The sequence below is a fragment of the Adiantum capillus-veneris genome, chromosome 18 (genome assembly GCF_014529385.1).
Source record: "Adiantum capillus-veneris isolate H3 chromosome 18, ASM1452938v2, whole genome shotgun sequence".
NCBI lineage: Eukaryota > Viridiplantae > Streptophyta > Polypodiopsida > Polypodiales > Pteridaceae > Adiantum > Adiantum capillus-veneris.
Genome location: NC_140948.1, coordinates 118159676 through 118183277, shown reverse-complemented (window position 1 = coordinate 118183277; position 23602 = coordinate 118159676). Strand labels below are relative to the sequence as shown.

Below are 23602 nucleotides of genomic sequence, written 5' to 3'. Positions count from 1 at the left end.
AGTGGAGCAGCGGGATTGGATATCATATAGGATTTTGATGGTTGCATTGGGAGTGCCCGCCACTAGGACCTGCTCCAGGGTAAAGTGACTGAATAACAACAAGGGTGTCACTGCTAAAACTCGCATCTAGTCGCAGCATGTCATAGAGGGACACTTGTTGGAATGTGTTCTTCAAGATTGTCTCTGCTGTAAGCTTCTCTTTTTCTACCTGTTGTTCCTCTGGTACCTTGATCTTCTGTAGATCGGAAACTGCTTCCAAGAAAGCTTCATCAAGATCGGAGAGCAAAGATTTGGATTCTTGCTTGCCACTGGGTGATGGCTTGTCAGCGGCTGAAGGCTGGGTATCCACTATTGAGAGAATGTGTGAGGGAGTTGAATGAGTTGGAATACTAAGACCGAGGGCAGCTCACTAGGCCCGAGTGAGGACACCTGATGGCTCCTCTACCAACTGCAGCTTAGTTTGAGGGGTAACCACGTGGGTAGAAGGGGGCGGCTGAGAAACGGTGCTAACGGCTATCAAATTGAGCTTCGGAAAGGCAAACTCATTCTGGCTTTGACTTGGGTTCGAAGCCGTGGATGCAAGAGTTTTAGGGCAATCCTTACTTTAGTGATCCTTCATTTTGGGGCAATCACGACAGGGAGGGGACCCTTCGGGCAGAGGGCATTTGCTTTGGTATGACCATATTCCCCGCATCTGTAATACAAAATGGGCCGATTCAAAGGGCGAGTCGAAGGGCGAGGTGGTCCTTGCTCCTGGTGCATGGAGTTGGAGGTGGAGGCATAAAAGTTTTGAGGTGATGAGGGAGCATGGGTATGATAAAAGCTCTGAGACAGAAAAGTACTTGGCATACCTTGCATAGGAGGGGCTGTCAGCAAAGGTGGCATATGGTGTGGATGGCCACAGGGAGAAACCATGTTGGATGCAGGTGTTGGCCCTTGTTGAAGAGTAGGACCAAGACTTTGTTGTATTTGTCGCAATCCCTTGAGGTAGTAACAGTCCCTGTCCTCATGTCCAGATTTTTCACAGAAGTGGCAATAAACCCGAAGGGGGCATTCCTATGGAGGGTGCCTTGGAGAGCGGCATGAGCTACACCAAACTGTAGCCTTAGTCTCTTGCTGACACTTGAGCTCTTCTAGCTCGTGCTTGATCTGTTCCAATGCCTCATGATGTGGAGGCTTCTCCTGTCTAAGAGAGAAGGACCTCTCCTCTTGAAGAGCTCGCTGTAACTATAGGGCTTCCAGTTCCCTACGTAAAGAAGTTAATGGATCAGCAGGACTTTCCGAAAACACAGAGGGGGTCTCTATGTGAGGGGAGTTGTTGAACAGCTTCCTAGCTCCCTCTATCCTAGTAGCAGCTGCGATGAACTCCTCCAGAGTGGCGTCGGGTCGGAGACTCTCTTGGAGTTTTTGCTGAGAAGTTTTGGGAAGCGCCTTCTCATCCACTTCTTAACTATAAATTCACCGAGTTGCTGGGGAAGCTTGGCAACCAGAGACTTGGTTTTAGTCATAAGTTTTGCAAAAGTCTCCTCTGACTGGAGCACCATGCTCGCCAACTCATCCAACACCTTCTTCTGGTAGTCATCTAGCCTGAAAGCTGCACAGAACTGTTGTCTTAAGGCTGCCCAAGTTGCAAAATGGTTCTTTGCAAACTGGTTGTACCATTTGTCTGCTAAGCCATCCAAGGTGGATGGAAAGAGTACCAAATAAGCATCTTCCCTGTTCAGACCACGACCCCTACAGAGAGATACAAACCTTCTTGCATGGTCGTCAGCATCTTCTGAAGAGAGTCCTTTGAATGTAGGGAACTTGATGTTTACCTTGGCCAAGTGAACGCTAGCCAACGGCTCCATGGCCCCTTGCTGAGCTTGTTGCTCAGTAGCGTGTTGTAGTAGAATAGGAGAGATCTTTACTGGAGAAGGTGATCTGGAAGATGTGGAACCGGATGGAGGAATGGGTGGTGTCGTATGTGGAGGTAGGGGTGATGAGGTTAATGGACTTCTACTAGGTACCAAGGGTCGTCTTCTGTTGTAGTACTTCAGAGGGCTCAGTAGTGCGCTTTGACGCTCGACTAACCGCCTTGTATGTGTCATGCAGTGACCACCAATCCAACCAAGCTTTGGGCAAGAAAACCTGTAACTAGTTGAAGACAGGTCTAGACTCTACTAGACCCAGGCTGGACCAGAGACGAGGAGGGACTAGACCAGGGAGGAGGACTGATTGGACCAGGCTAGAGAGACCAGACCAATTGGACCAGGGCGAGAGAGGACCAGACCAACAGGCTACACAGTGCCAGGCAAAGTAGGCGAAGTTAGATAAACCCAACTAGCTTCAAGATTTGTACCTCACAGAGAGTGAGACTTCAGTTGAGGTCCCACCGTGATCGCCAGAATGAGAGCACTTGTAGCGCAGATAGTGTGTCGTGCTCTCTACAGTGGGTGCTGCTGTGTGCAATGTGCGTGACAATCTCACTCAAAACAGACTGAAACAGGAAACAATAGACAAGACAACAACAACTGAGCTCACAGTGACACGACAGCAGCAGCAGACCACAACAAATGACTCGACTATCTCAAAGAACAGATACAGACTCTGGCGTGGCAGCACACTCAGCTCCAACTCAGGACTCTCAGGTACAATGGGGTGTTGAGGCTCAAATGTGCAGGGATGGTGAAGACGTGTTGTGTGTCTAGACTCTAGACTCTCGACGACGACGCTGGACCAGCTGTCAAAGAAGATGATCCACCAACGGCACATAAATGTCAGCCACCTAAGCCAATCTCCAAAGTGAGTGGTGGTGGTGACCTGGCCACGATGTCCACTAGACCACCATCCGTATCCTGCCACGTGTCAATGCCCAGCCCAGAGAGTCCATCCAGTGTGAACCAGACTAGACCAACTGTACGAACTGAGTGTCCTGTGAAAGTGACACTGTAGCTTGCTACAGAGAGAGAGAGAGAGAGAGAGAGAGAGAGAGAGAGAGAGAGAGAGAGAGAGAGAGAGAGAGAGAATGCTTGTCTATGAGCGCTTTACTTGCTTAGTTTGTGTTTTTGTCATTGAGATGATGTTTCTTTGTTGTGTTTGTGTAGACAAGCTTATTCTGGAGACGGTACCCTTCATTCCCATCGCAAATGGCACGCGTCTTTGCCTTGCAAGCAGGATCTTTTTGCACCTTGAAATGAATCTGGCACCCTTCGTGTTCCAGCTTCCAAATTCTTATCTTCCATTTGTAAAACTGCTCACAGAACTTGGAATGCAAGAGTCGCCTACTTTTTCAAGGATGCAATCTCTTCTAAATCATGTGCAGAATGCATCTGGTTATCAACGTCTAAATCCTAATGAGTTGTGCGCTGTAATGAGAGTTTTGGATTATATGTGTAAAGATATCGGAAGTGATAATCAGCATCACCATTCAACAGATAATTCGGTTGTGCCTGATGATGCTGGTCGATTACTGCATGCTCGGGCGTGTGTGTACATTGATGCATCTGCCAGCGCAATGGTAAGCAGAATCGACACATCAAGGTTCAGATTTGTCCATCCCTATTTGCGTCTCGAGTATTGTATTTGCCTTGGAGTTCGAAAACTCTCTGAAGTAGTGGAGGAGGTAATAGTTGAGAATTATTCTCTAGCTCTTGCACCACAATAATGGCTATGTTTCTCAATTAACTCAACAATATGTGCAGGTTATAGATGAATCTTTGCCTCTTGAATATATTGATCAATTTGGAAATATATCTAAAGCTCATATTATTGAGAAACTGAAGAGTGAATCCTTTCAAGATGCTGTTTGGACTCTACTCCAGGACTTTTCTAGAGAAATGCCAAGCTTGGAACCTTTGGCCCAACATGAAGTGGCAAGGAGGCTTCTCTGGTCAGCTGAGAACTTGCACTGTGTCAAACATTTAAGGACGCAGTTTTTAACAGTAAGTGGGAAGGTGGACATCACAAGAGAGAAAAGAGTTGATTTACCTGCTGAAGTAAACCATTCTACTTACGAGTTTATTGACAAGCAAAATGGAAGAATAATACTTGCAGAACCCCCTGATTACGTGATGATGTCAGAAATTCTCTCTGTTATGGTTAGCAAAGTCTTAGGTAGCCCAGCATGTCTTCCACTTTCTGGCCTATTTAATGTGACTGTGGGGACTGAGTGCCGTTATTTAGAAATCATGCGGCTAAGGCCTTATCAAGATAAATACATGAAACCTAGGCTTGATAGTTATCAAGGCATTGCACCTGGAGATGAGCTCTCAAGAAGTGATGCTGCTCAAGTACAAGTTCACCCTTTGAGGCCTTACTATTCTGGAGAGATTGTAGCATGGTGCTCTGATTTTGCACCAGACACTAAGCTGAAGTATGGTATCATTGTAGAAGATGTACGAGCTCCTTCAGGGCAAGCCATTTATTATCTGCCAGTTGAGATTTGTCCTGGACGGATTGAGAGTTTATTATCATCAAATGTTTTTTCCTTCAAAAGTGTTCTGACTGGAAATAAATTTCAGTCTTTACCTAAACATATTCATTCATCACCATCATCTCATTCTCAGGCAGGGGATTCCCTTAGAACAGAACACGTGGCTAAGGATGGTAGTTTGGATCAAGTAAGTTTTGAAACCTAGTGTTACTTTTGCCAACATTGCTATTTCATTTGACCAAATTTTTTATTCGTACAGCTGATTTTATTGACGTCTATATTCCCTCTGGTACAGGACAATGAAAAAAAGTTTTTGAAGAACGTGCAGGCTGCAGCAGTGGTGCATGCAGTGAATGATATGATGTCTGCAGTTGGGTTTCCTTTGGGTCTGGAACAAAAGACTCTCTTAAGTCAAGCTTTAACACTTCAAGAGCATCTGACAGCTGCCCAGGCAGCCCTATCATCTGAACAAGTAAGATTTTATAGAATGCATATGATATATCTGATTCCTCAGTTTGAATTCATTCCATTCTGAATTGAGGATCCAGCAATCCTTGTTAATATTTTTAAATTGATAGTGAGCAGTGCCATCCCAAAAAAAAAAAATCTTCTTGGTCCTTTCAAGGTTAGGGAGAGGACGCATGGCCAATAAGCTGCATGTGCTGCATCGACCAGATCTGTGAGGACATGGAGAGGCAGTTGGGAAAAGCCTCAAGAAGCACTAGCAAAGAGTGTCTCTCTTTGGAGGATGTGTGAGGGGAGCCTAGTTTAATTTTGATTCTTGAAAACTGGTTTCAGTCTAGATGATTTGAGAAATCTAGTTGATGAGCCTTTTCGGCTGCATTTGCTCACATGTACCAGCATTTGAGTTTCAGACATATAGATGGGCTGCCTTTTCAGCAGTACGATTTACATCCAATGGATTGACTCGCATTGGTGGTCTTCTATTTTGGAAAAAATTGCAAATTGATCATATTTTCAAAGCCTCTAAGGGTATTCACGTTTGTCCTGGCAAAGGATAAAATTTGTGAGTAGAAAGGTACAATAAAAAATGACCTGCTACCTTTGAGATCTGTGTCATAAATTTTACCTTTTATTTTGGGAGAAAGGTAGGTGGTCAAGGTGGAGCGGGACCAATCCTGGACAGTCTCAATGAGACCCCGGACTTAGCTTCTAACATCTAGGTTGAGTGTGGACCGGGTTATTTTTATGGGTTTCCCCACTCCTATCCATTCATACCGTTGTTGTGGACTTTGCTTTTTGGTAGCCAGAATTTGGCATGGTCATTTTTCTCTTTCATTATCTTGTCTACTTTACAAGGGCTTTTGTTCTTCTGATACTTTTGATTTGTATCAGATGTGTCTAATATTAAGAGGTTTTTCCCTTGGTCTGTTATACTGACTGTGCCAATCCACCACTAGAGGTGGAGGTTGATCCTGTAAACAAAGAAAGTTGTATTAACTTTGACGATGCTTAAGTTCACCTATGAGGAAAATAAAAAAACTAATTGTCAGTGTCCCCTGGGTATCCAACAGATATTGACAGGTTATGTAAGACAAATTAACAATACTGTTAAGTGTCATCTGCATATCTTGGTAGTGAATACAAAAGGACAAAGCTAAACACTGAGTTGAAGTGACCCGTAAAGATAGAAATGGAGATGCAAGTATTCTGCAGGAGGCATATTGGCCTATGTGACAAAGCGATATGTAAAGGTGTCCATGTTGAAGTGTATCATGAATGCAACTAGAGCAACATGTACAAAGTGAACACCTGTGTAGCTAGTCTACAGGCTGGGCTGCAGAGGCATACAAAACCCCTCGGCTCAGTCTCCATCCTAGGTAAGCAATCCACAGGGGTCATTGTGGATGGCGGTTCAAGCATCAATCTGATGCTGGAGTTTACGATGATGGCTCTCGGCTTGCACCCAAGTTGCCCAGTACCTTTCTCATTTATTTTAGCTGATCAAAGGACAGTGATGCCATTGGGTATAGTTGAGAAGATGCCCTGCAAGTTCAAGGTTCACCTTCGAGCTTGACTTTGTGATGCTTCGCCTTCCTTAGGTGGAGGGTGGATTCCCGTCATGGGCTTAGATGCTATGTGGTTCACATAAGCAGTAGCTAGGAAACCAATTCTGTTGTTTGAGGCTGGAATGGACCCAGTTATTGCTCAGGCTTCACTTGCCATAGACTCCGTAGAGACTAAAGAAATGAAATGATATATTAACGTCTTCAAAAGGCCAAAATGACATATGAGACCATCAGATACAAAGTGGTGAATCTAATACAACGTCTGAAGTACAAGTACAAAAAGTACTGAAAGTAAAAATGAAAACTGAAAAACTGAAAATGAGTGTGAAATGTGAAATGTGAAAATGTAAAATAGGCCCTCAATGACAATCTGGGTGTCGTGCTAGAATGCCTATGATCCTCTGTTGGAGTCTCCGTCGATGGAGTGTGCTCCTGTGTCTCAGTTGTGGTCGTCTCGATCTCCCGAGCTCAGTCGCCTTGTCAATGAGGGTGCCTCTCGCATGAATGCGGGTACAACCGTGTGCTGGTGGTTGGTCTCTTGGCTCCCTCGATCCAAAGAAGTCTGTGATCTGTCTCTGCGACTGTCGTGCTCCATGTCTCCTCAACAGACTATCTCTATGTCGGTGTAGCTCAAGTAGATATAAGCCAAGGCATCTTTGATCCTGATACCTCATGACTCTATCTAGGGGTCCAAAACCCTCCCTGAATAAGCAATGGAAGCGCCCTCGTGTCTCATAATACACAGTGCAGTGGCATATGTAGTGTAGCTCTGTCTCTGGCTCTCTACCGCATAGTTGTCATATCCTAGACTCCGGCGGTATCCCTCTGAATCTACCTGTCTCAGTCTCCAGCTGGTGTGAGGATGTGCGAATCTGACCAATAGCACATCGCAGACCATGAGACAGATGAGTGTCCATGTAGCTCGGACAAGTCACAAACCCATCTCCCGAAAGTTGGAGAAGGTGATCTTTGTAAAAAGCCATCTTCGTGCCCAACTCCTGCATCGGCTCTACCCATGTCCTCCTGGTGTCCAACTGTATTAGATCTTGCCGAATGAGTCTAGTGATCTCCTTCCGTGTGACTGGCAGGGAGGGTGCATCTAGGGAATACTGAAAAGGAGGCAATCTATCCATGCTGAGACCATGCCTCTGAAACCATGAGGTCATCTGCGCATACCAACATGATGCATCTCCTTGCATCGCTAACTGTCTAGAAGACTCAAGAGCCAATCTAGTATATCTGCCTCTATGTGTATCCCATAGACTGTGCATAAAGGACACTGATCTAGTAAGAGCCTCAATCTCAATAGGAGGGGCGGCTACCTCCGCTCGAATAATCGCATGTGGTACGGAGGCCTTGGCTCTAATCATCCAAGATATCATAAATACCAAGGGTCTCTCCATGTTCCTCCAACTGTCATGATTCACAGATGGTCCCCAAACTTGGACCCCATAAAGCATAGCTGAAGCAACCAAAGTATCAAAGAGCCATAGCTTTGTTCGTGGTTCTTGAAACTGAACCTACGAACACATTCTCTCTAGCCCTCCCAATGCCGCATAGGCTCTGGAGAGTCTAGTCTTTGCTGCTCTCCTCAGAGTAAACCTCGGTCCCGTGAATACCACCCCCAGATATGTATATTCATTTGTGTACTCCACAGTGTCCTAACCATATACGAGTGTAGGTGCCGATCTCTTGACCCACTGTGGTGTGGTGTTAAACACCATAACCTTGGTTTTACCAAGGTTCACAGACAGTCCACTATCCTCTGCAAAGTTGTGCAATGCATCTAACTGTCTCTGCATGCCCTCTGGCGACTCTGATATCAACACAATATCATCAGCATATAATAATAAAGGAATCCATGTCCCTGCTAGCTGAGCGCCTCTGTCACCCTCTCTGTCAATGTAGTCAGAGACCTCATCTACATACATACCAAAAAGTGTAGGGGACAAAGGACACCCCTGCTTCACTCCAATAGTGGAATGAACAATGTCAGAAATCCCCTCAAGAGTGCGTACCCAAAGAGAACCAACCCTAGGTCCCAGTGGAAGATAATGAGCTGCTTGAATGGCTTGGTGCTACAGAGTCACGCCCATGTTTGAGGCTGGAATAGACCCAGCTATTGCTCAGGCCTACCATAGACTCCGTAGAGACTAAAGAGAACCAACCCTAGGTCCCAGTGGAAGATAATGAGTTGGTCGAATGGCTTGGTGCTACAGAGTCACTCCCATGTTATGTAGTTACAGTGCAAGCATTTTGACTCTCCAACTCTGACAACATCCCCAAACCTAAGGTCAATCCCTATGCACCTCTTGTGGGTTCTCACTCTGAGCCTAAGGGTGACTCTCGACTCCCAGGTAGAGGTTGAGTCTTGTGGGCTAGGAGAGCCAATGACTAACCACGTTGTGGAAAGAAGCCACCCATAGCACGAAGTGCTTCAATGTGAACCACAGAGCAGCATTCTGCCCTTCCAGAGATGAAGCAAGGTTCTCTTGAAGACCTCCCACCGGTGGATGAGCTACCTGAGAGCTGGCTAAAACACAAGTTTGCAAACTTTGACATTGACAGAACGTGACTTAAGAGCTACTGCTGAAGCCTCTGATGGAGTTCCCCTATTATCTCAGTCAAGGAATTCGGTCTTGGCACTGATTAGGACCCAAGGCCTATCTTGTTGGCCACATGGTTAAGGACCATCCCTCGCTACTTGAGGTGGGACAGTATCTTGAGCAAATTTGGATTGTATACGTTCAAGAAATAGATGATGTGAAGGAGACATTGTAACAGAAGGGCACCACTTGCCAACGGAAGGGAACAGATTGAGACGCTTCAAAACAACTGAACTGAAAGAGATACACGGCACACGAGACAGTGGCAAAGTTTCACCCCAAGAGAGCACTGGCCCCAAACTCTGGCGCCCCTTTCGGTATTTCTTTGGCAGAGTTTCACCCCAAGAGAGCACTGGCCCCAAACCTTGGCGTCCCTTTCGGTATTTCTTTATATTGCTTCAACTCAGTACAACACCGGCAACACAACTCTACATCTCCACACGGAAGCATGCAAAGGGTGAGCCCTTGGCACATATTTAAAGGCCCCTTGGCCATCAAAGGAAGCTCACATGAAAAGCAGCTTATCCAAAAGCAAAAACATCCCCAAAAGTCACGAGCGCAATTTGCAAAAAATCCATACAACTGCCACGTTAGTAGCGCAAAACGCGAGCATCCATACACCTGCCACATCATCAGCATGTCAGCGCGTTTTCAGACCGTCCGTACAACTTGCCACTTCATCATCTTTTTACGCAAGTTTATTTATGTGTACTGTTTTGCTTTATTTTAGGCCCTATCGGACGGGGTCCTATAAATTGGGGGTTGGGTTAGTGTTTAATAATCCTAACCCCTTGTATTTTTAGGCCATTTGGCAAGAATCCCCAAGTACTTCGCCTTCTTTTGCTTCTGCTAGGGTTTAGGCCCCTCGGCAAGGATCTGCTGGTTGGCTAGGATTAGGGCTAGGATGCCCAACCCAGTTGGTCTTTAGTGGCTTGTCACATTTAGCAATTTGTGACATCCCCCCTTCTTGAAAGAAGAGTAATCGTCTGCAATTACATTTGAAAACAACTCAAGTTAGCGTAAAAATATCCGAGAGTCATTCTGAGGGTCACTTAATTTAGAGTTCTTGATATTCCGGCATAGCTAAATTAGTCATCACACCCAGACTGCGTTGATTTGTAACAGGTGTCTCGATGCACTAAAATTACATACCCAGGCAATCTCACTCTAGTGGCACATCACAATGCAACACAAATGCTTGCAAATGCATGTTACAAGACACAAAAACATATAGTTGCCGATCTGCAAATAACCATCCTGGTCCCGGCCATCAGCCGTTCAATGACTCCCTCTTCACTCCTTCCGCAAATAACCCAAAGAGTTCTATGCCATGAGATATAGAGGCCTTTTACAACCAAACACTCCCTAGACCGCAGCTTGTATCGCTTGGAGGTGTTGAGAGTAACCATTGCTCAGACTATATCAACTTAATAGCCCCCCCATAAATAACCATCCAGGTCCACACCATGATTAAAAACAACAGTTTCAAACATTCAATACTGCCCCCGTACCGGGCCATGAGTAAAACCACCACTTTTTCAATCATTCAATACTCCCACCGCAAAGAACCACAAGGTTCTAGGCCATGAGTATGTGCAGGCATTATCAAGCATCAATTTTCTCTTCAGTATCAGGAGAGTAAATCACAAATCATTGAAACCAGTATCGAAACCAGAGTCAAACAATTCTCAAATCAGCACCAAGACAAGTTCAAAATAGATAACATTCATTTCAAACAAGACAATATATTCAAAAAAATTCTCAAACAGGTTCTCAAACAAAGTTCAAAAAGTATCTAAATCAAACTTAAAAAGCATTCTAGATGCATCTTGGTCAATCAAGCTTGAAAAGACGACTGTATTTCTATCCTGAGACCTGCAACAAAATCAGGGTTAGGTTTCTTCCACAAGGTTGTAGCCAACCGCAACATGGTCCATAAGCTTTTGAATGGTCAAAACTGGCCTGGACAGACAATGTTCCTGTAGCGGTGATGCCACTCCAATGATATAGTAATCACATTGGGCCTCCAAGGTTATCAGCTCGAGAAAAGAACCTGATGAAAGATGTCCAAAACTTTCAAATTGTAATCCGTTAGGGTTTCTGTGGCAAGCATTTCAGATACCCCTCTCTGCTAGAAGTTGCACTCCGAAGGAAGATGTCAAATGTCATGTAACTTCAGGCAAAATTTTTCTTTAAAGCTTGCCTTAGTCCTTGGAGTGTGCGGCTTGGTAGCTATAGACATCCACCACTGCATGGCATTGTCTCTGAGAAAAGCGGTGGCTCGAAAGATCTTTGATTATTTTGAGTAGTTCCCCATGGCATAGATGTTGTCAAATTGCTGCAGAAACTGTAAAACTTTCCTTGGATCTCTCTCCCGAAAAGTGAAAAAATTCTCTTGTGAAATCTGGAAGCGCCATCTTGCTCTATCTGCTCTTAAAAAGACTGGTATACTTTCAGAAAAGCACACGACTGGAGCTATGATACCACTGTAATAGAAGGGCACCACGTGCTAACCGAAAAGAACAGACTGAACAGACTTTAGACGCTTCAAAACAACTAAATTGAAAGAGATACACGGCACACGAGACACGGACTGGAGGAGTTCCACGCCAACAGAGCACTGGCCCCAAACCCGAGCGCCCTTTTTCGGTATTTCTTTATATTGCTTCAACTCGATATAACACCAGCTCTGCATCTCCACGCGGAAGCATGCTAGAGAGTGAGCCCTTGGAACATATTTAAAGGCCCCTTGGCCATCAAAAGCAATTTACATGAAAAGTAGCTTATCTAAAAGCATCAGGTCCCAAAAAATAGCGCCCAAAAACCACTGGTGCAATTTGCAGAAAATCCGTACAAGTGCAATTTCAGCAGTGCAAACCGCGAACATCAGTACAACTACCACGTCATTTACATGTGATCTTGATTTTCGGCCATGCGTACAGTCTGCCACCTCCTCATCTTTTTACACAAGTTTATTTGTATGTAGTGTTCTGCTTTATTTTAGATCCCATCGGATGGGGTCCTATAAGTTGGGGGTTGGGTTAGGATATAATCCTAACCCCTTTTATTTTAAGGCCATTCGACAAGAACCTGTAAGTTGGTGAGAACTTCGTCTTTTTTTGCTTCTGCTAGGGTTTAGGCCCCTCGCCTAGGATCTACAGGTTGGCTAGGATGCCCAACTGGTCTTAAGTGGCTTGTCACGTCAGCAGTTTGTGATAGAAAATTTGCACTTCTAGTTGTTGTCTCACCCGACCAATAAAAAGTTCTCTGCTAATTAGGATGTCTGATGTGTCATAAGAGTGTGGCATGGCAATGTGAAGATAATTGCCTAGAGGCCCGAGGGGGTTAGGGGCTATTAAATCCCTTAAAAACTTTAACCCCTCCCAACTTATAAGGCATGGGCGAGGGGCCTCCTAGCCCTAGCCTGAAAGCACTACCAGTGAAAAGCTCTGGCTATGAGGGCCATGCCACTGATCATCGACTATACCATCTCGAAATGGATACACAGAGATCCTTGACATCCCTCCCTCTTGAAGCCGACACCAAGGTATAACTCCTCCTCCTTTTTGATGCCAACTCAAGGGGGTGATAACATTCACTTTTCTCATACGAATCCCTTAACCCCGAAATATCTTTCCTTATTGATTCAAAACATTTCAATCAAAGCCATTAGACTAGATTTGAACTCTACCTTTTAGGGTCAACTGGTGAGAGTTCTCTAATTCATCCTTGGTTCAAGGTCACTGATGCTTTTTTCCTTGTTATGACTGAGCACAGCTGTCAGTGTGTCCCCCTAAGATGACTGTATTACTAACTACACGAATCCCTCGTTCCCAAGTTTGATTCCCACTCCGTAAATCGAAATCTCTTTTCCCGTTCTTTACTTAATCAAATGGACAACATAAAACTGGATACAACTTTCCAGCCAACAAATTAACCCTCCGGAATCCACCCTCCCACCGAACCATTCGATAAATGCACATTTCCAAGGTAGTACTATGATACTAGGAAAAATAGTATTCCAAACATGTCGAACCAAGAATACATTTCAAGCATTTGAAAGCGACATGCAAATTGTTGCATACTGTTGCAAGTGTGCATTTATCAGGTCGTTCGCACATTTTTTTAATTATAGAATATTTTACTTCTTTTTGGCTTTAGTATTATTAAGATTATCTAGTTAAAAAAAATAAAAAAATCTTCAGACAGGCGTGCTCGCTACTGCCTTCGCCTCGCCCCCCCCCCCCCCCCCCTGTTGCCTCCCCCCTCACTTCCCTCGCGCTGCCCCCAACCCCCGCCTGTCCTCGCGCGCCGCAGCCCAGCCTCCCCCCCCCCCCCCCCTCCTGCTGCGCGGTTCATTCCCGCCCGCTGCCCCACCTCCACCCGCTGCCCTCTCGCGCCGCCACCCCCCCACCCGCTGCCTCTTGTGCTTTCGCCCCCTTGCCCGTCTTATCCACTCCCCCGCCCTCCTCTTTCCCGAAGTCACCCTGCAATTGGCTATGGGGCATTGTTCTTTGGACAGTGCTCGGCGCGCTTGGTTGCAGAGTCCTTTCTCCGTCCGCTTCTTCGCCACAACAGTAGACACAGATGGAGGCTCCAGCTCCGCCACAGAGGGACTCGTCAGAAGCCCCCTCGTCCGACCCCGCTGAGCCCACCATTCGACTTGCTCTTTCAGTGACAGAGCAAGCGAGCCTAGCTGCAAAGGTAGATTGCTTGGAGGCAACTTCTGTCATCTGCAAGATTCTTGGCACCCCACCTAGCAAAGGAGACCTGTGTGACCTTCTCCAGGCCCGCCTTCTCATAGAGGTGGGCAAGATCTTGGACGTACAGATACTTGGACGAGGCTACTATCAGATCGAGTTTGAGACCTCCGAGATGGCGTCCAAGGTCATCGCCATGAGTCCATTGACCATCCGAGCAGCACGAGCCCACTTTCGACAGTGGAGGCATGGTTTCGACCCTACTTCGGATGTTCTAGTAGAGGAGGCAGACATCCCCATCTCCGTCTGCTTTCCGGGTTTGCGGAGGGAGTACTTACCACTTTTGTCCAGGATAGGCTCAGCCATTGAGACTGTCCTGGAGACACTTCGCATGGCAGCCTCAGTAGCTGCCAAGGCGGCTGGCATTCCCTCTGTTCGCGTTTTGGTCAGAGACACTCACACGCTCCCGAAGGTCATTCTTCTGCCTCGGGTGAGTGGGGGGTGGTTTGGACAGAGTGTGGAGTATTCGGGCCTCCCGAACCAATGCTTCATTTGTCGACAGATGGGCCATCTTGTGAAGGCTTGTCCACAGAGGAGGCCTCGACCTACACCACAGACTCAGCCCTAGCCTGCAAGGACTGGACAGCAGCCACAGACAGAGACACAGCACACACATGCAGAGCCACCCTCTGAGCCTGGGGCTCCAGCGGAGGAGGGATGGCAGCAGGTTCGTGGTCGACGTCGACAGGGGCCACAGCGAGAGCCTGGCACTCAGAGTGGTCCTCAGGCGCCTACTCAGCAGCAGTGGGTTCCCACGCGGAACCGGTTTGGTCCTCTTGAGCAGGATGAGGTCCCTGAGCCGGCCCCCACCCCAGCTTCACCCTCAACGGTCCCTCCCTCCCAGAGTTCCCCCCCTCCTCATCATCCTCCCCCCCGCCTCCTGCTCCCGCCGCCTCTTCCCTCCGCCCCTCTACCTCTGCCGCTCCCCCCCGCCCCTCTTCTCCACCGCTCCCCCTGCTCCTACTCCCCCCCCTCCGGCTTCAGTTCCACAATCGATCCAGGGGGCAAGGCCTTCTCCGGCTGCTAGGAGATCTCTTGGCAGCCCCTTTGCCACGAGTCGCTTGGTGAGAGAGGGACAGCCTTTCTTGCGACCCCCTCTACAGGTACAGACGTCTCCCCTTGCAGCTATCCCTCGTGGTCTGACGAGCATCGACATCCGGCGCCGATGGGACTTCTTCGACTACGACTTTACTCGTTTTCTCGGCGACCCCTCAATAGACCATGAGGCAGCCTGCTTCAGCGTCCATGTTCTGTTCCTTGCAGCTAGGGGAACAGAGGCCTTGGACTAAGCAGTTGGATTCTCCTTTCCCCTTTGCGGCAGGGACCATACTGAGTAAACTCTCGACTTAGTGTTGGGATGGTTGCACACATAGGTCCTAGAGTTCTCTCACCACATGGGAGAACTAGGAGTTACAGACATGCTTCAGACTTTGTGGCCATCGGCCAAGTTTGCGGTGACACCTCCAGATACAGCAGGATGTAGACACATTGTGGTTTACTTCTTTGCCGATACACAGTGCTTGCCATGCTATGTACACATTCATGAGGACTCCTGAACAGAGGAGGTTGCTTTACATACGGCTCGCTCTGCTTGGGCTTGGGCCAAGCACTCGTTGCAGTCACGCCTATCTAGAGGACGCTCGGATGCGGATTACTCCCCATCCAAGCCAGCCTCGAAGATAGCCCGTCTAGCTGCTGCGGCAGCATCTGTCCTCTCTCGCTCCCCATGAGCATCGTCTCATGGAACGTGCAAGGACTAGGTGGGCCCCAGTTTCAGCGTCAGCGGGGCCGACTGCGTCAGGAGCTTCAGCGCTGCCTTGTAGGGAGAGATTGATCTCCTTATGCTTCAGGAGCACCATCCGTGTGAGAGCCGCATTAGACGTTGTGGTCAGCTCTTGCGTGGACGATATGATACTTTTTGGTGAGCTGCTTTTGGACCTGGAGGCATCGAGGGTGGGGTATGTATGACTATTGCGCACTCTTTGCAGCAGGCCATTGTGAGCAGAGGGATTATTGTGCCAGGCAGGGCTCAGTGGATTACTATGCAGATTTAGGGTTGCCTAGTGGGCTTCCTGAACATCTATGCGCCCAATGTGGAGAGTGCTCGAGCAGAGTTTTGGTCACAGATATTAGTCTCTGCCGCAGGCAAAACATAGGTGCATAGGAGGGGATTTCAACATGTTGGAGGACCCTTATGACAGGATTGGTGGTAGCCATGCTACTGTGCATGGAGTTGAGCTGGCAACTTGGGAGAGGTTTTGTATGACTCTGAGGGTCTCCGATGTTTGGCAACACTCTAGTTTTGTGAGGCCCCCAGACAGCCTTGCCTTCTCTCGTTTGGACCGCAGAGTGGGAGGAGTGAATCTATCGCGGATAGATCGCTTCTACACTAGTGACCATTTCAGTGACTTGGGAGGGACAATTGGCATTCTGGCAGGGACCTCCTTCTCGGACCATGCACCAGTGATCCTCACAGTGGCACACAGGCAGAGGAGAGGGAGCACGATGCTTCGCATCTCAGAGAGGGTCTTGCTGGACTGTGCACTCAGAGAGCGAGTAGAGGCTCTCTGGACAGAGAGATTGGACAGGTAGGATTCTCCTGCTGACAGAGTGGTCTCAGAACTAGCTCAGATTAGCCGTTTCTTTCTCCAGGAGTCTTTGGCTCGCGGGGTTGCAGCGAGAGGAGGAGGAGCGTCTCAAACGGGGCATTGCTTCGTTATAGAGGATGCAGGAGCAGCATCTAGACAGTCCCTGGTTGGAGGAGCAGCTACAACAGGCTCGACAGGAGCTTGTTAGCACAGAGGAGAGGTGACATGAGTTTGCTTTCCACCGACAGGCATCTCAGTGGACACAAGTGGGCGACAGAGTGACTAGTGCTTTCTTTGAGGCAGTGTGACCTCGGCATTCGCATGCCAAGGTCAATCAGTTGAGGAGGCCCAACGGGTCAGTTGCTTCTGAGCCCGAGGATATGCGTGCAGTTGCTACTGACTTTTACCGTGAGCTGCTGTCTGCAGAGCCACAGTCAGAGCGTGAGGATGCATACAGGGAGCAGGTTTGGGGACAGATGCCTTGTCTCGTGACTGAGGAGATGCGTCAGAGGCTTGAGTTGCCACTTCAGCTTGAGGAGCTGCACACGGCTCTTAGGGTCCTCCCCCATGGTAGCTGTCCAGGTGAGGTTGGGTTGACTCCCAATTTTTTCTTGGAGTACTAGGACCTGCTTGGCCCAGATCGCTGCGGTGCTTTTCAATATATTTTGCACACAGGAGTGATGCCTGACAACATGAGTGAGGGCTTGATCTACCTCATTCCCAAGGAGGGTGGCTCCTTGGATGAGATTCGACAGTGGCACCCCATCACCATCCTCAACTCAGCCTACAAAATTCTTGCCAAGGCTCTGAGTTTGAGTATCCTTGACAACATCTTTACCTTTTGGGAGGCTTCTGCCCTAGCACGGCTCCGTGGTGAGGACCTAGTGATTCTTCTTCTCGATTTTGAGAAGGCATACGACAGAGTTGACTGGGACTTTCTAGAGGGCACTCTACACAGGATGGGCTTCTCAGATGCTTGGATCAAAGCGGTGTCAGCTTTGTATAGACAGGCTCACAGTCAAGTACTTTTGGCAGGAGGTAGAGGTGATCGCTTCATGCTCACACTTTCGGTCAGACAAGGCTGTCCTCTTGTCCCAGGACTTGGGTATTCTGTGGAGGCGACGGCTCTATACAATTTTCAATTCCTATTTTTCTTTATATTGTGTGGGAAAGATTTATTATTAATCTACCTTAAGATCTTTTTAAATAAATAATCTGAGAAGCAAAGCAAAGGTCCGGCTGATGAGGACAATTGCGGAATAGTCTATTTAAGTTCCTAACCTTTCCAAGGTTCTTTTTTACCAAACAATTAGAAGAGTTTCTTAATTAAATTACATCCTTCTCCCTTATCCAATGCCTTCTTGGATCCATTTTCCTTTCTTCTTTTCCCGTCGACATCAAGCCTACCCGGACTAGGCCAATTTTCAAACGTATTCGCGGGTCTCACCACTCGGCCGGGACTCACTTCCATCCAATCCCAATTCTAGGGTATTGAATAAACCAGAGCTCAAAATTTAGACCAACGGTTATCAATCCTAACCGAAAATGACTATCCCCTGTTGCATCCCACAGGTAAACACTTGCGCCGGCCTTTTCCAAACATGCAAGACAAAGTTCACACTTAAATCTTTTATATTATGCCAGGGCTATCTACGTCAAGTCTGCTCGGTAAAGTTTTAATCTTAGTTTAAATTTAGATTAAGTTCCTTTAATTATAATCCTTTAGTTTCTAGTTCATTTTAATTTTTACTCAAACAAGACCTTAAAAAAACAACGAGTCTCTTGGGAGTTTAAGGTTTTTGTCTCGACGTAAATTTCAAGTTAACACCGTTTTGGTCAATTCCCATTTGTTTTCTTTGCATCATTTGCCATCCATGGGAAATCTTGATAGAAACGATGAGAGTTTTATGTTCAAGCAACACGGTCATCACTTCCGTGAAGCTATCCCCTTACTCCCCTCTTCTTCGTAGTTGCAAAACAAACTTGGAATGAACAATCCATATGCTCTACACAATGACCTTTGCTTAAGCGTCTACCATGAGTAGTAAACACTAACATTTAGAATGCATCAACTTTTGATTTTTATAACAAATAATCTAAAACTTCCTTTAATTGATTGTGCAAGATTAAATGATGGTTTATGCAAGAGGAGAATCCTTTGATGAATGATAGTCATTTGTAAAATTTCTTAGAGTGGACATACTAGTGTCGTGTAAAATGCTCATGCAATGGAGTACGAATGATCAACAAATTCTTCTTAAGATAGGGTTTAGGTTGACCTCTTACTTCCATGGAGAGGATTAATCACACAGCTAGAAGAGTCTTAAAGATTTGATAATTAAAAATATTAGTCACCATTCAATCATGCACACTATTTAGGTAAATATGATCTCCAGTCACCTATGGTTAAAGAGAGTGCGTTCTACTCTCTCTATGCAACCTTAGTATGGTAATCTAAGAAACTTGAAATATTTAGATAATTATGACCTCCAATCTCCTATGGTTAAAGAGAGTGCTTTCTACTCTCTCTATGCTATATTAGTCTGGTAATCTACGAAACTTGAAATAATAGAACTTGAAATAACATCGTGGTTGGTTGTTAGCAACATGGTTAATTATGATGATTTTAATGAACCATAATTAGAAGGAAACAACAAAATTAAGAAGTTATTTCTTCTTTCAAAAGGCTTGCTTATGGAAACATGAGAGCTTAAGCATGAATTTAAGTAAGCATAAAAGTAAATCACTTTCAAAAAAGTGCAATAGCATAAAGAGAATAAAAAAACATTACTTTAGTGTGTATATGTTAAGTCTTTTCCTTGATTTGGAAGAGTATTGAAGAAGTGTGTTGATGTAGACGACTCTTTCTCTTTTCACTTCACTTGAAGACCACCAATTTGGCTACTTGGAATGAGAGAATGGCAAGAGGCAAAATGGAATTCAAGCTATGGAAATCTTGAGAATTAGGAGAGAGGAGAGGGAGAGGGTAATGGGAAGAAGAAGATCAAGTTTTGACAAACTTGATTAGGGTTTTGGCGATGGCTTCTCTTGGAGAGGGTGTGTGTGTGTGTGTGTGTAAGAGGTGTGTGTGAAAGAGGCTTGGCTATGGATTTCTCAAGTTTACTGTCAAGTTTGCACCTTGAGAAAATGAAGGAGAGAAGTGTAAAATAAGAAGAGAAGCCCTCTTTTTATGCACATTATAGATAAGTGCCTTCTCTTATCTTGATAGTTTATCTTCCTTATAGATAAGTTCTTTTTAATTAGTTTGCTTTTCAAACCTTCTTCAACAAGTTACTTACTCACCTTATTCATATCCTTATCTTCTCTTTCTTTTTCTTTTCCTTTTTCCTTGTCTTTTTCTTTATGCTAATTTATGGAAATGAAGAGCTAATTTCCCATGCATTGGTTCTTCCCATGTTCCCATGGTGTAAACCTAAAGTGACTCATGGGTAAACTTTGGAGCTTGGATTTAGCCCAAATTGACCGGAATAATTTTTTTCCCGAGTTGATGGTTTAGATGCATTGGCTAAGAGTAAGGGCTAGAAGGAGGTCCTTACACTGGCCTTGCCCTCTGGGCAATTCCATAAGACGCATGCTGGTCCGTACTGCCACGTCAGCAGTTTTTGCAATTTTCCGGTTGGACTCGTACAGGATGCCATGTCAGCAACTTACATGAGTTTTTTTTTTTAATGGTTGGATTAGGCCCCTTGGCCATGCCTTATACGTTAGGAAGGGTTCAGAGGCTTAAAGTCTTAATTATACAAAGCTAGATACGGGAAGGCGGGAATCAACATTGAAAGGCAAGAGAGCTTGAGGGTGGTTGTGTCAGGGATTCTGTAGTGTGGGAGACTTTGTACTTTTCTTTACAATAGGTACATGAGACTATGATGGAGGTCCTTGTGCGGCGTCTAGTACCACTGCTGCGACGTGGAGAAGGCTTGAATGCACGAATCGAGGTCACAAAATTTATCAGTTTGCTGATACACCAACAATTGTGCTCTTAGTCACTCACAAGGTGCAATGCAAGACAGTAGTAGTAGTAAGTACACGGCGCAGTAGGCAAAAACAAGATAACCACATAGCATCTGAGAACTGAAATTGTACACGACAAGCACCGAGAACTTGATACAGCACACTCACTGAACTTAGATTGCCCCAAAGATGACCACAAGACCGCGGCTGGTTGGTAGCACACCTAGTTCCAAACCAAGACTTGGATACAAGGTACAATCGGGGTGTAGAGGCTAAGGTGCAATGGTTCAGAGTAGTGAAATGTCAACCCTAGACTGAAACTGAGATGTGTACCACCCTTTGTGGAGAGTATCACCCTTAGGAAAGTACCAAACCTAGCCCCAGGCAACTGATGACTATTAGTGGCTCCACCTACTGATGAGACCGATGATGATCGCCTAAACTGTCATGTTATCTAAGTGAGTGTAGTGGTAAAGATATATTGTGGAGATATTTGAGTGTGTTGACTCCTGCAATCTGCATCCACTACCAGAAGTTGAGGGTAAGATAGGGCAGGCCCACCGGGGTGTAAAGGATGGTACCTTGCTCACATAGCTACACCTTGTTCCTTGGTCCACACTGTGTCGTAGGTATACTTTGGGTCCACCACCCCTAAGGTACATTAGGTGCACTTGGGGTCCACTGACCTAAGGCGACCCCTTAGCTACGCTACAAGCACTTAGGTAGACCTGTAGGTACGTTGGGTACTTAGGTACACTAGTGCACCTTGGTCCAGCGGCTTGGTACATAGGGGATAGTGCACCTTGGTCCGTTGGCTACCTGGGTATAAGTTGACTCCGATGTCTGTTTGGATCACTTCTACCCACTTATGAAAGATAACTATAGTTGGCTACACCCCTAGGTCATCCAACCTTTCCGGGTTGTTTCTGATGCAGCACTCTTATGGAGGTAAGGTTCCATATTTCATGGATTCTGATGGAGTCTCCATTAGAAATAGGCTTTTAGCAGATACACTTTGCTCCATTCATAGTTCAGTGGCTCCTTTAGAGTATTGTTGCTTGATATGCAAGGTGGTGAGATATAGGCTATCCAGTAGACACTTGAAAGACTATCCCGAGGCTGCTTTTGTTGACAGACTTGCCCCTCTCCTCCCTTTTTCTTTGAAATGCATAAAGGACCATTCATAAGGTTCTCTTCTACACACAATTTATGAATGATTGCTTGTGCCGTGCACTCATACTATGATTCAAACAAGAAAGTATGCCTTTATCTCATGGTAAATGAGTTGAAGATTTATTTTCTGAGTGCAATGCCAATTTGACACCGGGAAGAGGATGATTGTACTCGACTGTCAAATTGAGGTACATAATCCAGCCTTTGTTTTGCAACCAGCAACTCATCGTTGGAAAAGGGGGTGTGTCCTCAAATTGATGACATGGCAATTCTGTCGGACACCCACACACGCAAGCAAACTGTATGGACGCTGACGTGGCAGGTTGTACAGACTCCCCTGATTTTGTGCTGATTGCTGACGTGGCAAGATAGTACGGATTTCCGAGATTTATGTTGATAGTGCTGACGTGGCAGCCTGTACGGATTTCCGCAAATTGCGCTGGTGCTTTTTGCTGGCAGATTTTGGGAACATTTGCTTTTCGGAACAAGTTGCTTTTGGGATCATTGCTTTAAGAACCAATCGCTTTTGAGTTTAATTGCTTTTGGGGCTTTGCTTTTGACATCCCTTGTAAGAATAAAAGAGCCTTAAGGGCCTCACTTCTCAGAGCATATGGACGGAGAGTCTGAGAGTGGAGGTTCCCGACGGGAGTTGTACTTTGCTCAAAGATTAATATAAAAGAAATACCGAAAGGGGCGCCAGTTTTTGGGGCCAATATCTTTGGGCACGGAACTACACCGGGCCGTGTCGTCTCAAAATTGAATTGTGATTTAAAGTTGTGAATTGTTTTGAAGTGAATCTCTTTTGTGTCGCAAACTTGGGGTGTCCAAGTTTGTTACAGGGTGGCAAAGAGCATGCATGGTTAACGTGGAAATTTCAAGGGTTGCTGGAATGGACAATACATCGTTTCCAGTTTGTGTTTAGTACAGCGTCAATCTTTAAGTGTCATTTCCGCCATGTTTTTATTCAAGTTTGTTTTAAAATACTCCAATGCTAACAAGAGCATCGCAAGGGTACAATCCCAGGTCGATCACTTTATGTAGTTTGAGAAACCTTTTCCATAAAGAACAGAGATGAGTTATTTACTGCTGTGAACAGGAAAGGGCCAATATGGCAGCGAAGGAAGCGGAGGCGGCGCGGGCATCTTGGATGTGCAGAATTTGTTTGAGCTTGGAGGTTAATAGTGTACTGGTACCATGTGGGCATGTGATGTGCCGGAATTGTTCCTCCGCGGTTTCTCGATGTCCCTTTTGCCGTCAAGCTGTTACTAAGTGCCTCAATTTGTATCGCCCGTGATCTCAAGGGGCAGTTTCTCTCCTGTGTCATTTGTGCAGACATAAAGTATTCATTGTATGCATATCTAAGTAGATCCTTGCATGTGAAACTTGTGCAGGGCATTCTTTTTCCTCTACCTATCAATCATCCTTGTACAAGACATTAGTAAATTAATAATGGGTTTTCTATGTGTGCTTTGTTCCTTTTGCCCGCCACCTCTCATGGAAGATAAAATTTGATTTTAGCACACATAGCAGTTGCTACCCCCACTTCTATGTAATACAGTCCAGCCATTGATTAGTGTGCTCTATTCTTCAATTATTTTGGGTGTTTTTTGCATGGAACGTGATCGTTGAATACACAAATTGCCTCACTTTTGTTAATAAGAAGGTGGTGATCCTCTGGTGGAGCCTTGTCTCACAAACTTATTTGAGCACTGAACCTCGCACATGTACATAAGAGCCACTCATGTCTCCTTACAGCAGGAGTTTGTTTAATTTACATACTACATAGGCTGGCATGATATTGCTCTGTATAAAACTGTCCCACAGGGCCTTTTTTTGCCTTTAAACTCACTCTCTCTCTCTCTCTCTCTCTCTCTCTCTCTCTCTCTCTCTCTCTCTCTCTCTCTTGTGATGCTGGATCTCTTGTGATTTAACTGTCCCAGCTAGCTGCTTAGTTCACACCTACCAGTTTAGGATTAGATAGTCTTTTTATTTTGTCATTTTGATACTCTCACTTTGTATCAGATCCACCACATTGTAACGCTCTGGTCTCATAGGTCAC

General features: G+C 45.8%; 1 protein-coding gene across 4 annotated transcripts in view; it reads left to right on the top strand.

Annotated features, from left to right (window-relative positions):
• The window catches only part of LOC147436281 (Zinc finger, C3HC4 type (RING finger) family protein), a 219056-nt gene extending 195947 nt beyond the window's left edge, over positions 1-23109 (top strand). For all 4 annotated transcript variants that reach the window (XM_086489205.1, XM_086489206.1, XM_086489208.1 and 1 more), the window contains 4 exons: positions 3087-3604; positions 3684-4601; positions 4710-4886; positions 22640-23109. In XM_086489205.1, coding sequence (XP_086345331.1) covers positions 3087-3604; positions 3684-4601; positions 4710-4886; positions 22640-22837 — 1811 coding nt within the window. In that variant the 3' untranslated portion in view covers positions 22838-23109. The remainder of the gene's footprint in view (positions 1-3086; positions 3605-3683; positions 4602-4709; positions 4887-22639) is intronic.
• Positions 23110-23602: the final 493 nt, after the last annotated feature.